Source organism: Balaenoptera ricei, chromosome 11, assembly GCF_028023285.1.
Source record: "Balaenoptera ricei isolate mBalRic1 chromosome 11, mBalRic1.hap2, whole genome shotgun sequence".
Lineage (NCBI taxonomy): Eukaryota > Metazoa > Chordata > Mammalia > Artiodactyla > Balaenopteridae > Balaenoptera > Balaenoptera ricei.
The window spans coordinates 69,123,543-69,142,346 of NC_082649.1; the positions used below are offsets into that span (position 1 = coordinate 69,123,543).

Genomic DNA, 18,804 nt, shown 5'->3' on the forward strand with positions numbered 1-18,804 from the left:
TTGGGCCACGCTGGTAGGTGCAGGCTGTGTTGCTGTCCTCCATATCAAGGCCTGCCTGGGCCACATGAGCTGTGGGCTGTGGGCCCAGGATGTACCAGGTTCAAACCCTGGCCCCAGCATGCCCTGCACCAGCTGTACACAGAGCCCTGGGCTACTCTCCTCTGGCTCCTCACTGATGAAACAGGAGTGAGACAGCCCACCTCCCCCAGCCATTGTGGGTATCAGCATCTCTGGCCTTTCAAGAGTGTCCTCTGTATGACCACAGATGCCCCTGGCTGCACTTGCCCCCTGTCCTGAGCCCTCGGAGGCCAGGAAGGAGGGGGATGCTCCTGGGGTTCCCTCAGATATTCTCAGCCAAGGCCCCTCACACTGAGGCCTGCTGCAGGGTGCAGCTGGATAGGATAGGGTGGCAGTGTCTGCTCTCAGCCTCTGAACACCCCCAGGCACACTGGACCCTCTTCCTGCCTTCTTTTTCATATAGTTGTAGACTTAGAGTGTTTGTGGATACACTTGAAACACACACACACACACACACACACACACACTCTCTCTCTCTCTCTCTCTCTCTCTCATCCTTTCTTCCTATTTGACATCTGTTTCCTCCCATCTCAAATGGCGATGCAGAGACTGGTTTGGTGCTGGGCCCCCTGTGGGGCTCAGTGATGTTTCTGGAAGGAACCCATTGCAAGGTCAGACTGCTCTACAGGAGTTTCTGTGCTCATCCCCACAGGAACTTTCCTTTACATTCTGAAGGCGTCTCTGGCATCTGCCTGCAGCCAGGCAACGGGATTATTGTATTCACTTTGGCTCGAAGGTGACACTTCACTTGATTAAGCAAGATGGCCTCCTCTGAAGGCGCCGCTCCACATCCACCCTCATACCACCCACTGTAACCGCTGCAGCTTCTGCCCAAAACTCCGGTTGCTACCCGTGAGGAGGGGTTTCATGTATTGATGTGCGTACAGGGCTGGGGGCCAGGGGAGCAGCTCCCAAGGGCCCCCTTGTAACAGTCACCACCAGGAGTAGTAATGGCAGGCAGGCAGCGCCGTCTCACCCCGTCTGCTGGGCTGAGGGCAGTGAGGAGCTTTCTGGTCAGTCCACCAGGCCCGTGGTCACATGGAGGACACGTCACCTGAAACATTTTATCCCATTGTTTATTGATCCCACACTCTGTGGAAGACCTGGGAACTTTGGGGGGCATTTGGTTTTCCTCCAGGAGTGAGAGCTAGAAAACAGAAGGTGGGTGGAAGGGAAGAGGGGGTGACGTGAGGGGACAAAGGAGGAGGAAGCGGCCCCCATCACCCAGAGAAAGCTGCCCTGTGTCCATCACCTAGCCAAACCCACCCAACCAGGACAGGGGTCTGGGGCAGGCAGTGGGAGAGAATGGGGACAGGGGGTCCTCCCGGAGCCCCCATTCCAGGCTCTGGTCCCTGGGTGCCAGCCTTACTCTCCGGACTCCATTTTTAGGGTCCCCCAGACATTGGGTCCTCTGCAGCTCCCACATTCTTGGGTTGAGGGGCTATCCAACAGGATGGGGGTGCACAGCCCACACATCACGTCTCCCCTCACCCTCAGAAATCCTCTGTCAGTCTGCTGAGGAAAGGAGACTCCTCCCCAAGACCAGGCTTGTCGCTGACAGGCCCGGCTGTCTGACCCCAGTGTGGGAGGCCCATGGGATGCTTGGGGCCCTCACTCTTACCCAAGGCCCTGTCCTGCAACCCCCAGGTCCAGCCCAGCCCTCCACCATGGGATTGGGGCTCACCCCCTCCTCGTTTCCACTTATGCTAGCCTGAAGGCTCAGTTCTTTAGCAGAGGGTCAGGATGTCACTTAAAGTCCTGGTTTGTGAGATTTTCAATGCTAAAATTGTGCAGTCCTGGGAAAACTAGGGCATTAGGTCACACTAGTGACCAACCCCTCCAAACCCTTCTGAACACTGCAGGTGGCTTCCCAACACCACCCATCCCCTGCACCCCTGTGCTCTGGGAAAGACCACATTATTTAGTTCTCTTTTGTGTTTCACACCCAGCTCCTATGGGTCCTGAGGCACCCCACCTCCCCCTGGCCCCTGGGGCTCAAGCCTCCTCCCTCCTCTGGTCCCATAGGTCCTGTCCACTTGGCCTCTCCAACTAAGGGGATGGCAGGCATTGTGACCCCATTCCACAGCTGAGGCACGAGGCCCCAGAGCAGCCTTGAACTCAGGGCCAGAGGCAACTCATTGGATAGATCGAGGAAAGCCAGCTGGGCTTCCGCCTCATAGCTGGGATCCAAGCGACCATCCCCCCCGCAGCCCCTCACCCATCCCACCCCTCCTGGGGTTTCACATCCCCAGTGTCACAGGCTCACACTCTCTTTGTGTAAACGTCTTAATTACATCTTTAATGCTCTCACATGGAGATGCTATGAGTTAAATTACAGCTTCTGTGCATCCTAAATTACCCACAGCCCTCCAGTTGGCTCAAATGCTAACGTATTTATAGCATCTAGAGGAGGAAATAAATCCAGAACCTTCCCCATGAAGTCCTCCTAGGCCCTCATAGCCTGACACCTCGCATTTGCCACCCTCACGTCCCCGCCAACCAGCGGAGGACAGTGACGGCGGCGAGGCTGGGCACAGGGGCGTGCGTCTGTGCCTGCTCAGGTGCACATGCGTGCCCAGCGGAGAAGTGCCCAGCTCTTGAGGTCTGGCTTGACCCAGTGCCTTGCCCAGATGCCCCAACCTGGCAGAATTCCTGCGGGGCATGGGGTGGGTGGACAATGGGTAGGTGGGTTGTGTGATCAAAACCCAGACTAGGTCTCTTAGGTCTGTTTTCCAAGGGGCTATCCCCACCCTGTTTCAGGCACTGAGGACTTCCCCTGCTAGACTGCAGCTGGCGACCACCGCCCTCCGACCAATAGTCTCTCCCCCAACCCCAGGTCCCCGATAAACACCAAGACAGGGAACTGTTCCAGAAGCAGGTTACCTGGCTTTTAGAGCCCAGTGAAGGGATGTGGTGGGCAGTGGACCCTTGCCTTTGCTTCCCTCTCCCTTCAGTCCCTGAACACTGAAGGTGGAGAAGGTGGCCTACTTAATGTTCCTCTACACACCATGGGGTGGGGGTTGGCTTGGAGGGTGGAGCCAGTGCAGGGGTCTCCATCCTGCCCCCTGTGCTGGGACAGGCACATGTCTGCAGGTGGGCACCTTCATGCGCATGCAGGAGGCCTTCCAGCAGGTCTGGGCACTGCATCCCTCCACACCTGCTCCCCCACCTCCCTTCCCCCTCAGCTCTCATCCTAGCTTGGGCCCAGCCAATAGCCGACCACCATGGAGGGATGGCTGGAAGACCTCATGGATCCCTGTAATATGGACTGACCTTGGGTATGAGTAGCCCTCCTCCTGGCATCCTTGTCCACTGGGCAGTTTCAGCTCTATCCCTGAGCCTCTCCCAGGGTACCACCATACCATGTGCCTGAGACCTGGGTGGCTGCCTCTCCCCACCCCAGAGGAGACTCCAGATTCCAAAGATACGTCTCTCCCTGATGGACGGGAACCCCCTTACTCTCCTTCCCTTCCCCCTCCCATCCCACATCTCCCCCCATTTCCTCCACGTTAGAGGAGCAGACCCTGATGTGAGGGGTCTGGGAAGGGCACAAGGAAGCCAGACAGCATAAGGAAGCCTTACGAGGGATGCTCTGCATGCCAGGGCCCTCAGGTCAGGGGACATCAGTGGCCATATGCCCAACCTGGCCAGGGGCCTCTTTTAGAGCCTGGAGAGTCAGCAGCTGGGTCCTCAAAATAGCTGAGGCCTTGGCAGGGCAGGTCCTTAGAGTAGGTCCTAATGATCTCAGAGTGGGCAGCTGAGGGCACTGTGTCAGGTATCTTCATCAGAGGTCCAGGCCTGTCCCTGGGCTCCTCACGCGTGGATGGCATTGGCTACATCGGTGAACACCAGCCGGCTAGGCCTCTGCATTGGGCCCTGAGAGGGGAGAGTGGTCTGCAGAGAGACAGTCAGGGGCATCAGGGACCTTGACCAAGGCCATGCACTCTCTGGCCCAGTCCCCTCCACCCTCTGGTGCCCACGTGCGCTTGGCACCAGCTATGTCTTCTGCCTGGAATGCCCTCCCACAAGCTCAGCCAAGAAATACGACCTGGCTCAGATGACTCCTCCCCCCAGCCATCCCCAGCTTGCCCTGCCACCTCAGCCAGTTGCAGCACTTAACCCAGGTCCCAGGGCCTGGATTAATTATGCATGTACCGACCTCTCCCAGCAGACAGTGTTCACCTCTGTACCGCCAAGCCCCAAAGCCGCGGCACAGGGGCTGGCACAATGGAGATGCACAGGAAACAACCGTCAAATAGTCAGTAGTCCCAAGAGCTGGGTGGACCAAGGTTCTCAGCCCAATTTCCTGAATATCCCAAGGGGGAATGAGTCCTGATCCAGGTGACAAAGAACTGGTAGCAAAACCAGGGGACTCCCAGCCTGGACTCTTCCTGAGCCCAGTCTCTTAATTCTGCCACTGTGGAGCCAGGTTCCTTAGCAACCTGTACAGTCAAGGCAAGGAGGGATGCAAAGGGGTATCATGGGTCAGGGGGAGACCAGGCCTCCTCATGGTGCTCTGGCCCCTGGGGATTTCAGGGACTGGTGGCAAGTGGCCAGGCAGCCCAGTGACTCTGGCAGGATAACCACACAGGTACCCAACACTTTGGACATGGGAGGTGAGTCTGGCTAGGGTCTGCACCTGCCTGGGGTCTGCCAGCTACTAGGAACCCACCAATCTACTCAGAGGTGCCACTGCCCCAGAATCTGATGCCATTCACAACCCACTCAGGACTGGGATCTCAGGAAGCAGAAGAACCCAGGGTCTCAGCCCCCTAACAATCCCTCCCATGAGTCTTCTCCTGCTTTCCCTCTAGTTTGAGGGGGCATACCTGAGGCAAGAATCAGGATTTTCACTTGCAGATGAGAAAACTGAGGCTCAGAGAGGCCAGTGGAGCTTCCAAGGTGACCAGGCTACCGGGACAGAGCCAGGCTGGATCCCAGGGCTGCCCTGGCCTGGCCTTGTACAGTGAGTCTGTGGGTGGCCGAGGAGCAATTCTACTAGTTTCTAAACAAACCTGACAAAATCCATATACCCGATAGCTGCCACTGACCACATGGCAGGTGCTAGAAAGCTACACGGGAAAGGAGGGAGGGTGGGGGTGGAAGAGCCACAGACAGGCTGCAGGCTGGGTGGAGGAGCCTGGTCAGTGCCCACCTTGGCCTGCGTGGCCTGCACAGCGGCGGTGGCCTGCACGGAGGCAGTGTCCCGCCCATGCTCCAGCAGCTCCTGCTCCAGTTCATCTTGCTCCTCCGTGGGGTCGAAGTTGTACATAGGCATGAGCTGGTGGCGCAGCTTCTCCAGCCTGGGGGGGTGGGGGCAGAGACTGCTGCAGGCAGGGCTGGCAGGGCAGGCCCTTTCGCTCCCACCAGCCCTCCAGGTGCTGCCTGCTGACCAGCTGACGCCACCATGTTTAGGGTCCTAAAATTTCCCCTGGGATTCAATGAAAGACATTTTTGCACATACAGTACTAGCTCTACCCCTTGGATGGGTGGCCTGGGAGGGATAGTTACCCACTCGTGGGACCAGATGGGGCCATGGGCCACAGAGCTATCATCCACGAGAGCCATGGGGACTGCCTAAGCCAGGGCCTTGTGTGATCCCCAGCCTCTGAGGGGCCGGGGTGGGGAAAGGGGAGTCAGTGGCCATGAGCTCAGGGCAGCAGGGCGAGGGTGGCTCAGCCCTCCCCAGCGGAAAATGGTTACCCCCAACCCCGAGTGGGCAGAAGAGGCCCTGACTCCCTCACTAGGGAGAGGGACCCTCATGGTGGAGGGACTCTCCTTTCCCACCCACATCCCCTGGAGTCCAGCCCAGCATTGCCCACGGGCTGGAGTCTTGGGTGGCAGATGGGGAGTTACCTCTTCTTCTTCCTGATGTACAAAACCTGCAAGAGAAGGAGCAGCATCAAATGGCCAGGAAAGGAGGCCCTAATGAATCCAGCAGTCCCTCAGGACAGGGGACATGCTGAGGCTGATGAACGGGAGAACTCTAGGTCCCCATGTCCTCAGCGACCCCATCCCAGGGACACATACATCCTAAATTTGTGCTTCCATTTGACGTTTATTAGATGCTGACAGTGCCCGAACTCAGAGGTGGGGAGAAGGCCAGCCTGGGAAGACCACACAGGTAAGCCTGGCCTAGGGACTCGTGGGCCCACCCCTGCCAAAACTGACTGTGGCTCCAGCCACTCAGTGCCTGCCTTGGACTCCTCAGGGCTGAAGTGGTGGGGGGGGGACTTCAGCATACCCCCTCCTCTCAGCTGTCCCCAGGACCAAATTTTCTCCCCATGTATGGGCAAAAAGAACAGAGGATAGGCAGTGGCCAGACTCTGCAGGGCAGTGGCTCTAGGCAAGGCTCTGGGCTGGCTTCCTGGGGTTTCCATGGGAGGCTGATGGCCCTCAGGGGCTGAGGAGGGGCTGAGCCCCTGGACATCAGCCTAGACCAAACTCCTGAACCCTGATGCTGGAGGAACCTAGGAAGACCCCTGGGTCCTAACCCCCATCGTAATGACTTGAAGATAAAGGCCTAGGCAGGGCTTCCCTGGTGGCGCAGTGGTTGAGAGTCTGCCTGCCAGTGCAGGGGACACGGGTTCGAGCCCTGGTCTGGGAAGATCCCACATGCCGCGGAGCAACTGGGCCCGTGAGCCACAACTACTGAGCCTGCGCGTCTGGAGCCTGTGCTCCGCAACAAGAGAGGCCGCGATAGTGAGAGGCCCGCGCACCGCGATGAAGAGTGGCCCCCGCTTGCCGCAACTGGAGAAAGCCCTCGCACAGAAAAGAAGACCCAACACAGCCATCCATCCATCCATCCATCCATCCATCCATCCATACATCCATACATACATACATACATAAATAAATAAATGCCTTTAAAAAAATAAAAAATAAAAAAAAAAAATAAAGGCCTAGGCAGCCTGAGAAAACATCTGAGACCCAAGAGCTCCTGGCTAGAGCAGGAAATCCTGGTACAAAGCACTAAGGGGAGGGAGGGAGGGGGTGAGACTTGGGGACCTCTGCAGGACCTGGAGCAGGAACTCCAGGGACCTCTGCCACCATCTCGCTCATCCCTAAACTGGTGTTTTTTGACTACCAGGAGCATGACTGCTTCTGCCTGGGGGAAAGCCATGTCCCTAGAGTCTGTCCCAACCCCCCTGTGGCTCCTACACTCTTTGTGGCCCATTCATAGCTTGAATCTGGTTTGTTTCCAGCCTGGCCCAGAGCTCCTCCTGCTGCTCATTCCCAGGGGACCCCAAAGGCGGAAAGCAACTGCAGTGCCCCTTGCTCCCCCATCCCCTCCAGGAGGTCACATGTTGGCATGGCCCTTGCTCTCTTGTGGGTGGGATGCAACAGGAGCTCCAGGTCTCTGGCATAGCCCCTGCCTGCCCTGAAGCAGCAGCTCCAGCCCCAGTACCCTGTACTCCCGCGCCTCTCAGCCCTCCTGCCTGCCCTGTGATACAGAAGGATCTTTAAGAGAGGCTAGAACCAATCTCCACCCCTCGCCCTTGCTGAGGCAAGAATCAGGATTTTCTGGGGCTCCCTCTGCCCCAACTACTAACACCCTCCCCCAAAATACCTTCCTTTCCAAATCTTCCTTACCCTTCACTGTCCAGCTGCAGCCCCACCTCTTCCAGGAAGCCCTCCCCCACTGTTCCTCCTACGTGAGGCACACGGCCTGGCACTGATTTGTTCCTCCTTGCACCCAGCATGGCCTGGCTCAGGGTTGGCATGAGGGGAGAGGAAGTAGTACTTAAGGAACATCTCCGGACCTGTCCCCTGCTCAGGAGCTGTTTCCTGCCCTCCACTGCCTTTGCCCCATAACTTCCCTACCTCTCCGTTTTTGGTGATAAGGCCATCCACCCCGGCCCTCCGAATATTCCTCCAGAATGAAGAGTAAGGAAGTCTTCCCAAGTTCCCAGGACAAAATCTTTGGCCAAGAGTGACAAAGGCAGATTCTAGGCCCTGCTTTGCCCCTGAGGTTAGGGTGTCTCAGCCTGCTTAACCACCACATGGGTGCCAAACACTGGTATTCTGCCTCACCCCTGCCCCAGGAGACTGCTCAGGCCCCGGCCTCACTCTGTGTGTTGCATCCTGGCTCTGCCCACTGGCCAGCAGTTGGTCCCTGGCAGCAATCCGGAGCCTGTGGGGCCCATATGGTGACCCTGTTTTACCAGCAGCTCCAGCCATGAATGGATCATCCAGCCCTATTTGTCACAGCAACATGCTCCTGAGTCTAAGGCCAGCCATCAGAGCCTGTGAGGGGCAGCAGGCAGAATGCCACCATTGCCAGGTCTGTTGGGGGACCTCAGGTGCACCTCCCACCTTCCAGGTCTCAGTCCTCGCAATCTCCAATGGGCCCTCGGTGACATTCTGAGTGTCCATGTATCATCTTAAGAGGAGAGTCCATATATTTTTTTTTTTTTGTCCATGCTGCACAACTTGTGAGATCTTAGTTCCCTGACTAGGGATTGAACCTGGGGCCACGGCAGTTAAAGCGTTGAGTCCTAACCATTGGACCACCAGGGAATTCCCAGGGGAGAGTCCATATCTTCAGAGGCAGATACCAGATCTGGAAGCATCATATCCACTCTCAGGGGACACCTGCAGCCCTCACCCCAGCTCACCTCTGCCCTGATGTCTGCCCAACTCTGCCCTTCCCGTGACACTGGGGCCAGGCCTCCACTGTGAGGTCTTAGCTCTAATGTTGCCTCCTCAGTTGTCCCTGACCACCCAGCCTGGGAAGTCCCCCCAACCCCCACCCAATTCCCTAATCCAGTCCCTACGGGATTCCCTTGGCACCCTTGGTTTTATCTATCTCTCACTCCCTGTAAGAACTGCAGGGAAGGACTTTTTCTCCCTAGTCCCTGGGGTCACAAAGGCTTGGTCCAGGGCAGGTGCCCAGTAAATAATTGCCAAGTGAATGAATGAATGAATGAATGAACACTGCCAGCAGCCTGCCATGCCTAGATCATCCCATTCGGACTCTACAGTCCACGATCTATCCCGATTGCCTTCTGGCCTCTACTCCTATTGCATCCCCACACTCACTTGCCTCACTGTCCTGCTTGCTGCTCACAGAACCTCCTGTCTGCCTCCAAACTTTTGCCCCTCAGGACCCTCCACCTGCAACACCCTCCTCCCCAACTCCTATGTGGCCTTCATGGCCCAGCTCAAAATGCCATGTATTCCTCAGAACCTTTTCTGGTTCTTCCAATTGGAGGCAGCCTCTCTGGTCTCTGGACCCCAATAAACAAATCTCTGGGGAAGGAAGGGATTGTACTATCACTAACAGACAATTGTGCTCTGATTAGATCCTCTAAAATCTAAACAATGATCGCCCTCTGCCAAGTGAGGGCCATCTGGGCCAGCCCCAGCCTGCCCCAGCTCTCACCATGGCCACAGCCAGGCCAATCACTGTGATGATCCCAAAGGACAGAAGCATTGTGCCCACGCCGGCTGTGCCACCAGCCACGTCAGGGATTCTGGTGTCATTAAAGCTGGTGGCTTCTGGGCTGAGTGTGGTGGTCTCGGAAGCTGGCCCATCTGTGGCAGGCTCCAGGTCAGGTTCAGAGGTGGGTGGGTGGCTGCTGACCCAGCTCCTAGCAGATGGGATCCTGGAGTCCATGCTGATGCTGAGGGACTGCTTGCGGTCAGTCAACCTGCCCACTCACTTCTGACATCAGGGGTGTCCCAGCCTGTGGCCCCCACTACCCATACAAGGGGCCACGTCCTTGGATAAAGAGAGCTCCCTGCCTCCCTGGGTGCTGGAAAGGAAAAAATAAAAAACGTGAGGCTGAGGATGGGACTCTGTGAGGAGATGAAGTCCCCCTAAGTCCTGAAGGCACAGGGGAAATAAAAGTTTGAGGGCAAGGCCAAGTTCAGGGAACATCAGGACATGTGCTTTATATATCTATGGATTCCACGTGGATTTAGGAACATGAAAATGAAGCCCTGCCCCCTCTTTGTGGGTAAGATGATCATAGTGATCATACTTGGAAGATGTGAAAAGTAGTGGGGAGGTTTGAAAGAAAAAGTTCATTCCCCGCCCCCAGCCCCTACTCCCCATGCTGCTCACCTTCTTACTTCCTGCCCCCCACATCCCTCACCTCCTGCTTGGAGAAAAGAATACTGCAGCTTTTTCCCTTCCTGGAGGAAAACACTTGCATGAAAGTCAGACAGGCTTGTCTTTGAATTCCGGTTCAGCCACTTAACTGGGTGACCCTAGGCAAGTCACTCCACCTCTCCATGTCTCAGTTTTCCTGAGTCTAAGGTAGGGGTATTAAGAACACCTCCCTCACGGAAAGGGTCATAGGGTCACTGAAATATCAGAATGAACAAGTCCCTAGAAATGACTTAGCTCAGTACAACCCTCATCCACAGCAAGCACCCAATAAATGTTAGATCTTCTCCCTCTGGCCACTCCAGTTGGGAAAGGGGAGCCCCAGAAGCCCCTGGACCCAGCCTGCTGTGTGGTCCAGCTTGTGCTTGGAGTAAGGGCAGGGACATGTGTGGCAAGACCAGAAGACAGGAAGGAGAGAGAGGCTAAAGGTCAGGTCCTCTGGTGGGCTTCCTCTGTAGGCTCTTGGGTCATTGGACTCCCTATAGGGGCTGCCAGGGACTAGGAGAAAATCAAGGGGAGCGTATCTTCAGAGGCAGGGATGGAGCTCCCACTCTGAGATGCCTTCTCTTCCCCTTCCCTCCTCCCTTGGGAGCAGAGGGTGGGCGATGTGCCCAGTCTAGGCTGTAACTTTGGCCTTCCCAGGCCAAAAGGCCCTGGGTAAGGCAGGGTGGGAAGAGGTCCCAGCCAAACTGCAGAAGGGAAGGCCGAGGGATAGGAGGGATGCACAGCTCATGGCTGCATACACACCTCTGCGCTAGCTCACGGGTGTATGTGGGATGCCTCCCTGTGCAGGTGTATGGGTGTGTGTGAGATGTGCACACACCAGTGATGGCCTCTTAGGAAGGAGCAAGGCTGGCACAGAAACATGGGATGGGAGAAGCTCATCGTCCCTCTCTGTCCTCCTCCTCTAGCTAGGCTGGGCACGTCAGGAGTCCCAGGCTCTTTCTTGGCTCTGCCGCTGACCCCAGATGTGACCTTGGGCCAGACCCTTAACACTTGCTCTGGGGCTCTGTTTATTCTTCCCTCCAAAGGAGAGAAAGGGCCCTGCTCATCACTGTTCAGGAACGCCTCATGGTCCAAAGGGCAAGAGAAGGAAGCCAGAGAGAAAGGGGTGGGCACCACCACCTCCAAGAACCCGCATACCATTCTCCACCAGGTTCATCAGTCCTCCCTGCCCCAATCCCCAACCCCACCTTCGCGACTCTGTGATTCCTCCATTCTTGCACAGAAGCGGCGACCTCAGCACTTACTTAATCCTCTCTGGGGCGCCGAACTCAGCGGGAGAGGCTAGGGGTGGTGGCGACTGGCAGGAGGCCGGGGCAAGGTGAGGGGGACCCCCAGGCCCCGGGGTTGGGGGCGGCGGGTCCGACCCAAGGTCCGCCCTCCCTGGGCGCCCTGGGAGGACCTCCCTGGGCTGGGCCCGCGACGTCACAGCGCCCACAGCCGAGAGCGCCCGCTCTGCCAGCCTGGACAGGGACTGGCCGGCCGGGACCCACCTCGGGGGTGGGGCTGAGGCGAGCAGCCTCGCGGCTCCGCGAAGCTCCAGCTCCTCTCCTCCCTGCCAGCTCCGTGCCCCCGGCCCCGGATTGGCTGTCAGGCCCAGAGCCTGCCCTGCATTGGCCCGCTGGCCTGCCGCTCGGATCTGGCTCTGCCCCCAGCAAGAGGGGGAGCCGGGTCGCAGTTCTTGGAGACCACTCCTCACTGCCCGTGGGCTGTGCCAGAGTCGGGAGGGGGACGGTGGATGGCCAGGCCTTCCTAAGGGCTACAACTCTGGTCTCCGGCTAGCCTGGGCTCCATCTCCGCCAGGACAGAGTCGCGCTCCGCAAACGCAGGTGGACACACATGTGGGGAGATCACTAGACCAGGAGTCCCTGAGTCTGCATTGAACTCCGGCTCGACACTCCACTAGCTTAGTGACCTGGAGCAAGATGCTTCTCTTCCCTGGGTCTCAGCTTCCTGCTCAGATGGGCTCTGGTGTGAGGGCTCTTGTTAAACGATACCCATCCCAGGCTAGAAATGAGACATCTTCAGAGAAGTTGGGGGGCGGGATTGTATTTTTATTACAGGAGTGGTATTATTGGACAACTGGACCCAAGCAAGCCTACATACACCCCTCCAATCCAGAGCTCGATCATCTCTGGAGAGGAGCCTTCTAATCCTCAGGTTTTCAAAGGAGCTTATGGGGATCACCGGAGTAGCTTGTTACAAATACAGATCCCCGGGTCTGGGATGGAGCCCGGGAAACTGCATGCTTCATAGTAGTTTAGTCAACAGTGATCTAGTTAACAATAGATGAGGGGGCGAGGGGGTGGCATTGGCAGGCCATACTTTGCGAAACACTGCCATGAATTTTATTGGAGCGACTGAGGCCCACAGAGGGGCACATGGACAAAGCCTCACGATGAGTCAGGATTCAAACCCTGGTCTACTACTTCCAGTTTCGAGCTCCCTGCTCGATAATGGGAGCTAGAGGGTCAAGAGCGGCCCTGGGGTCCAATTGCCACCTGAACCCCAGGTCCTGGACACTGGGTCCCACCCCCCAAATTAGTGCCCGCCCCCAACACTGGGGCCCGCCCATGTGCCGCTCTACCAGCACACAGCCTGCGTTAGACCAGGTCCCTGGGCATCGCGCCCCAACTCTCGAACTCAGAGCCGACTGGTGACATGTCTCCGTTCGGGCTGGCTACACACCGGCCGGCCGGGTACCCAAACGCCATCTCGGAGCAGTCACCGCAGGCTGGAGCCTTATCCCTGCCTCGACCTTCAGGAAGACCGTCCGGTCCAGGCCCCCGGGGAGCAACCCTACTCCCAACCACGCACTTTCCCGCCAGTGGCCTGCGGGCGTAGTGGGCGTGGCGTTCATATCCCCCACTAGCCGCAGGGGCTTCCAAGGTGGAACACACCGGCTCTAGGAACTCTGGAGCTGGGCGACGGGGTCCGCCCGAGCCCTTCCTCAGTTGCGCCAACCCCGGAAGCAGAGCGTCGGAGGGAGCTTACCGCGGGTCACGCATGTCCGGGAGCCGAGTCCGCGGCAGTTTGTTCAGGCTGGCGGGCGAGCGGGGGAAGCTTTTCAGGCAGGTATGCGTAACACCCTCGAGACCTCGAGTTTGTCAGAGCTCTGGCAGCCTTCCTTAAAAAGTCTATAGCCCCGTTGTACAGATGGAGAAACAGGCTTGGGGAGAGGCGACCTCGCGGTGCGAAACTGAGAGGGAAGCTGCGCCCCTGACTTAAGGCCTCGGCTCCTCCCTGGGCGGCGCTCTGGTAGAGCTGCTTCTGGAGTCTGAAGGAGTTGTGTCTTGACTGGGACAGTTCCTAGCTGGGTGACTTTGGGCAAGTTGCTTCCCGTCTCGGAGTGTCATTTTCCTCTCTGTCTGTCTTTGAAGAGTGGCACCTAGCAGGTGTTCAGTAAAGGCTAGTTTGAACCCTGGTCTCTGTAAGAGGAAAGGAGACCACTGGTTTTAAACCTTCAGTTAAATTTGTTTGTGATAACTTACATATAAAATTAACAAAAATTGTCAATGTTTTACCTGGCAGTTTATGCTCGTGTTTAGGACTATGGGTTAAATTGGGTGGAGGGGTGATTTTCAGCATACAAATCAATGATAGTGCATGCAAAATGTCAAAAGCAAAGCTCCCAAGCAAGGGCAGTCTCCTCCTCCTAGTAATATTAGTCAAGAGCATATAAAATTGAGTTCCTCTATGTGTTGAGCTGGCTCCCAGGCCTTTGATATTCATTGACCGACGCACTGCTCACCGTGGAGTTTGTGTTATTTCCCCCGTTTTATGGATGAGGAAACTGAAACACAGAAATAATGACTTTCCCAAGGTCACACCCTCTGGGTCAGATAGATCTGTCCAACCCCCAAGCCTGGGCCCTGATCCACATCAGCCCATTTATTAGCAGGGACTGAGCTATGGGTTCAGATCACTTGAGCCAAAAACATGAAGAAAATGTCACTGACCAAGACAAGAAAACTCAAATAGGTGGGTGAGGGTCTAAAATGGAGTCAAAGAGGTGACAGAGCAAGAGCATGCCCTCTCTCAGGCAACAGGTCAGAGAGGAGTGGGTCCCACAAGTCTCAGCTGCTCTCCTGGTTCTCCTTCCCGATTCTAGGGCAGCCACATCTGAGGACCAGAGCCATGCTGAGGAGCCAGAGCCTGTGACCTCCATTTCCATCCAGCTGAAGCCAGCCACCATCCTCAGCAGCTGACATCACGAGAAAGATTTGGGGACCTTGGGGAAGTACTCAAGGGATCCTTTCCCTGAGATGTGGAACGTTGGGGCAGAATGCTGAGGGCCCTCCTATCTGGCCTGGGGTGGAGGGGAGGTATTTGGGGCTGCACCTTCAGCTCACAGCAACCCCATCTGCCTCCGGCTCGGTTGTTGAATGCCACAGAACTAGTCAGCCACTGGACAGTGGTCTTTGAGAAAAGGGGCATCCCTGAGGCCCGGGAATCCAGTGAGTACATCGTGGCTCATGTCCTTGGAGCCAAAACAGTTAAGTGCAGTGTTGTCAAGAGGGCAGGAAGTGGGGGGAGGGAGGACTCTGGGGAAGAGACATCCAGGCTTTTCCATTCCACTGAGAGTGCTGAGCTGAGAATGATGAGATTTTTCTGGAGGAATGTGTTAGGCAGATACTTATTTATTCATCCAGCAAACTATTACAGTGTGTGCCAGGCACTAGGGGTTCAGGGATCACCAAGGTGGCCAGTGTTGGACCCACTGGCATTGTCTACAAAAGAAACCTGGGTCAGGGGAGCCAGCCACTCACATTCTCTCTGGGGCAGTTTCAGAGCCTGAGGCCAGGACTTTGGACCCAGCCCCTGACCCCTTGGCAGTTACAGTATGTCCAGGAGCTGAGTAGCTACCGATTGCAAAGGTGAGCACCATGGGCCAAACCAGAGGGCTCTGTGTGGGGGGCAGGGTCCTGCTTCCTTCAGCTCCACCAAGTTCATGGTCAGGGAGGAAGAAAGTGTCCAAGGACTAGGGAGGTGTTGGGATGAGAGAGTGATGAGAGAGGGGTCATGGTAGTAAATAGGAAGAAGAGAGGGAAGGAAGGTCTTGGCTAGGAGTTCTGGGGCATAGGAGACATGACCCTACCCGACACCTTTGGCCACAAGTGGTATCCCAACCCAGACATAGTCTTGTTGGTCCAGGTGCTGGCACTGATGATCACCCTGCTGCCCCCTCTGCAGGATGCCTGTGCAGTACATCCTTGGTGAGTGGGACTTTCAGGGCCTCAGTCTGAAGATGGCGCCCCCAGTGTTCATCCCTCGGCCAGAAACAGAGGTAGGTGTGCCATCAGGACCGGGCAGGATGGGAATGAAGGGGGTTCAGGGCACCTGTCTTGTCCCAGACTTTCACCAGGGGGCGCTGGAGCCCCATGACTGCTGTCCTTTAGAGGCAGCGCCCTTCCTGGCTGGCTGAGTAGGTGGGGCCAAGAGGAAAGAGGTCTCCTGCTCACCTCCTTGACTGTCCTCACTTCTCAAGCCACTGCCCCAGCCCCTAGGCTGGCAGTGGCTCAAGATGCCCCAACTAGTGCTGCCCACCAAGTACTCAGCCGGTTCCCATCATTTCGCTAGGAGCTGTCCCATGGGCCCATAGCCTACCCAACCCATGGGAAACAAGTGCCCTCCTCTTCCTCAGGAGGCATGGGCGAAGTGGAGAGGGCTCCAGCTGAACATCTGGAAGCCTGGTACAGCTTTGTGACCTTGGGTAGGTCACTGCCCCCTCTGGGCCCAGATGATGAGAGGATTGGGCCTCCAGACTAGGGAACTGGTTGGGACCTTTTACCTTTTACATTCACTATCTAGTCAGGTAATCGCCTGTGTTTCTCAAATTACTAGTACTGGGAAGTGTGTGGTCCCAGCGTGCTGTCTGTAGGTGAGACACCCTAGTCTTGGGAGAAATGCTTTCTATGGCCCTTCTTGGGCTTCCCCATGACCTTGTAGGTGGCAGGGCTGGGAGCCAGAGAGAGCAGAGCAGGTGGAGGGGTTTGTGGGTGGGGGCTGGTGGGCAAGCCAGACGGCACCAGATTCTGAGAAGGGGTGTTTCCAGAAAGGCACACACATTCTTGGGAAAGATCAGGCCTCATCCACCTGCCCCAGCCAGGGACCCAGAGCCCCTTCTCACTTTCCCAGCCTCTTTCCCTCAGCCAAGAAACCCTCTGACCCCACTTGCCCCCTGCATCATGTGGTTGGGAGGCCAGGTCCTTGCCTTAATGCCCAGTGTCAGGGCAGGAACAGTAGGGAGTCTGAGACCTTGCTGAAGTCACAGGGCTGCCAAGGCAGCGAGCATGGGGGCAGCACTCAGACATCCTGTCTCCTGGGTCAGGGCCCCATACCTTACAAGGGGCTGAACCATCGGGGATTGGATGAGCTGGAATAGGTGCAGAGACCCAGAGCAGGATGTAGCCTGCTACCTGCAGACTTTTGGGAGGCCAACCTGTGGCCCCTCCAAGCATGCGACCTCTGGCCAGGAGGTCACTCACCATCCCCTGAGGCTGCCAAGGGTCAGGGCATGGGAGGGAAGCTACCACGATGACCTTTGAGTCCCCTCAGAGCTGACCTGGCACCAACCATGTGTTCCAGGGTTCTGAGTGTTGGGTGTGGACTTCCGGCTCCCATGTGGGGGCCCCCCCTTTCCTGGGTGGGTCTGGGCCAGGAGAGCAACTCTGCTATAAGGGGTGGGGGAGAGGAGGGAGGCTGCGGTTGGGAGGCCAGGTCCTCGCCTCACTGTACAGACATTTCTCAGAATTTGCCCGGTTGCCCCAATGTGAAGCCGCATTGGGGGGTGCCTTACCAAGAACTTGAGAGGACGTGGCCTGTGGTGGGGAGTGGGGAGAATTAGTGCAGGGGAGAGGGACCATGGTGCTTGCGTTCTCTCCATCCATTGAAGGGTGGTTTCTGATGATGGGTGCAGAATTCTGAAATGCAAAGTTGTAGGTGGTGAGTGGCCTGACCAGTTGGGTTTTCTCTGGGGATGGGGAGGTGGCTCAGTCCCCTGCCTGGCAGTGTGTACAGTGGGAAAACTAAGGCTGGAAGTGTGAGCCATTCTTGCCCAGCTTGGCAAGGTGAGGCTCTGTGAGGTGTGGGAGGCTCAGTGCCCTGTCTGTGATTAGCTTGAGGGAGGCAATGCTGCCTTCTTGGGGCTGCCTCATCCAGAATGTAATCCTAATGAGGGTCCTTATGGCACTCAGGTCCTGCTGAGGCCTTGTGCCAGCCTCTTGAGGGGTGTGGAGTCCCGTTGAGGCAGTGGCTCCAGGCAGAGCCAACAGCTGCCTGCTCTTTGCCTCCTTCCCACATTCCCCTCTGCTCCGACCCTGCAGTGTTCTTGGATTCTCCCCTTGTTCACCTGGGAAAAGTGCCCTGGGCCTGTGACCAGCTCGATTTTCAGCCTCCCCCAAGGAGCCACCAACTCTAGGCTGAGGAGGCTCTTTACTAGGTGAGGAAGAGAGTTTCTGGACTTGCTGGGAGTGGTCTCCATCCCTACCCACCCCCCCCAAAACCCAAAGTGGTCCTACAGCCAAGATGATCTTTCCCGTGATCTGGAGGGTAAGGGAGAGGCCAAGAGGCACTGGTGGCAGTGGGGGCCCAGTCTCTCATCTTCATGCCCTGCCCAGGGTAGCCATTCACACATGTGGTGTGTGTCTCTGAGGTCAGGAAGTCTCTCTGAGGTGGCTGGCCAGTGTGGTCGACTAAGGGGTCATTCTCCAGCCAGGTAGGTCTGTCTGTGGTCAGGAAACCAAGAGAAGTTCATGCCCCTGATAAGTTTCAGCTGGCCAGCTGGCCACTTAGTATGTGGCCTCACCACTGTGACCGCAGGCTCCCAGCCACAGCCCTAGACTGCTGGCTCTGTGCTGGTCCCAATGCTGTGGGCGCAGCTTGCTGCCAGCACTCCAGTTCTCCAGTAGTGCCTGGTACAGGGCTGGTGGGAACGAGTGAGGGGAAGCCCTCTCTGGCTGGAGACGGGCTGTCTCACTCATAGGCAGTAGCTTGTTTGGTGCAGAAGGGGCTTGGAACAGAAAAGGTTGGACCCACTGGCCAAGTTCCACCTGCCTTGGACTTGCTACCCTGGGGACAGGTGAACTTTGCTCCCGGGTTGGGATGAAGGATGAAATACTTTTGGGGACTCAGCACTGAGCAGCTTATGTGGAAAATGAGTCTGAGTGATCTGGAGCCCTCTGCTCTATCGGGGCCTAACTGTTGACATTGGGGCTTGGGGGAAGCTGGGGGTCTGAGGCTCAGGGTAGCTTCCTGTGGCCACTGAGGGCTTGCCCAGCACTTGGGAAGTAGCCAAGAGGCCGCTCTGTGGGCCAAGCCCTGCCCTTGTGGGACACGCCATGATGGGTTAGATTCCTGGTCTTCACGTCATGGAGCATTCAGTTTGGTGGGAGAAGCACACCCCATCCTAGACCTTAGGCCCATAGTGAGGAAGGTCATGGTAGAGAGAGCCTGGAGGAAGTAGATCTCTTTCAGATGAGGGAAACACCCACTTCCTGACTCCTCCCCTCGTTCCCTGAGCCAGCCCCGCCTGGAACCCCAGGAATCCTCAGCCTTTAGGGGGGCCTTTCCTGCCCTCATCCAAAGGGCAGGTCCCTTTGAGAAGGGAC

The 18,804-nt window shown here is 57.0% G+C and overlaps 2 protein-coding genes across 9 annotated transcripts in view; one reads left to right on the forward strand and one right to left on the reverse strand.

The window, feature by feature from the left end:
* Positions 1-2,350: 2,350 nt before the first annotated feature.
* Positions 2,351-11,743, reverse strand: C11H3orf18 (chromosome 11 C3orf18 homolog). 3 transcript variants are annotated; one of them, XM_059937652.1, is made up of 5 exons: positions 11,689-11,743; positions 9,464-9,836; positions 5,935-5,960; positions 5,234-5,381; positions 2,351-3,972 (listed from the first exon to the last, which is right to left on the reverse strand). In XM_059937652.1, exons 2-5 carry the CDS (start codon positions 9,695-9,697, stop codon positions 3,892-3,894), a joined length of 489 nt encoding a protein of 162 aa, XP_059793635.1. In that variant the 5' UTR covers positions 9,698-9,836; positions 11,689-11,743; the 3' UTR covers positions 2,351-3,891. The 3 variants fall into 3 exon arrangements, with proteins under 3 accessions (XP_059793635.1, XP_059793633.1, XP_059793634.1); XM_059937650.1 differs by lacking the exon at positions 11,689-11,743 and adding an exon at positions 11,443-11,680; XM_059937651.1 differs by lacking the exon at positions 11,689-11,743 and adding an exon at positions 11,386-11,680.
* A 1,074-nt stretch (positions 11,744-12,817) lies between these two features.
* HEMK1 (HemK methyltransferase family member 1) overlaps positions 12,818-18,804 on the forward strand; it is a 34,579-nt gene continuing 28,592 nt past the window's right edge. For 2 of the 6 annotated variants that reach the window (XM_059939755.1, XM_059939757.1), the window contains exons 1-4: positions 12,823-13,270; positions 14,307-14,690; positions 14,981-15,072; positions 15,389-15,482. In XM_059939755.1, the coding sequence (XP_059795738.1) occupies positions 14,481-14,690; positions 14,981-15,072; positions 15,389-15,482 (396 nt within the window). In that variant the 5' untranslated portion in view covers positions 12,823-13,270; positions 14,307-14,480. Of the gene's footprint in view, positions 13,271-14,306; positions 15,073-15,349; positions 15,483-18,804 lie in introns of those variants that run through there. The other 4 variants (XM_059939754.1, XM_059939753.1, XM_059939758.1 and 1 more) reach the window with 4 other exon arrangements.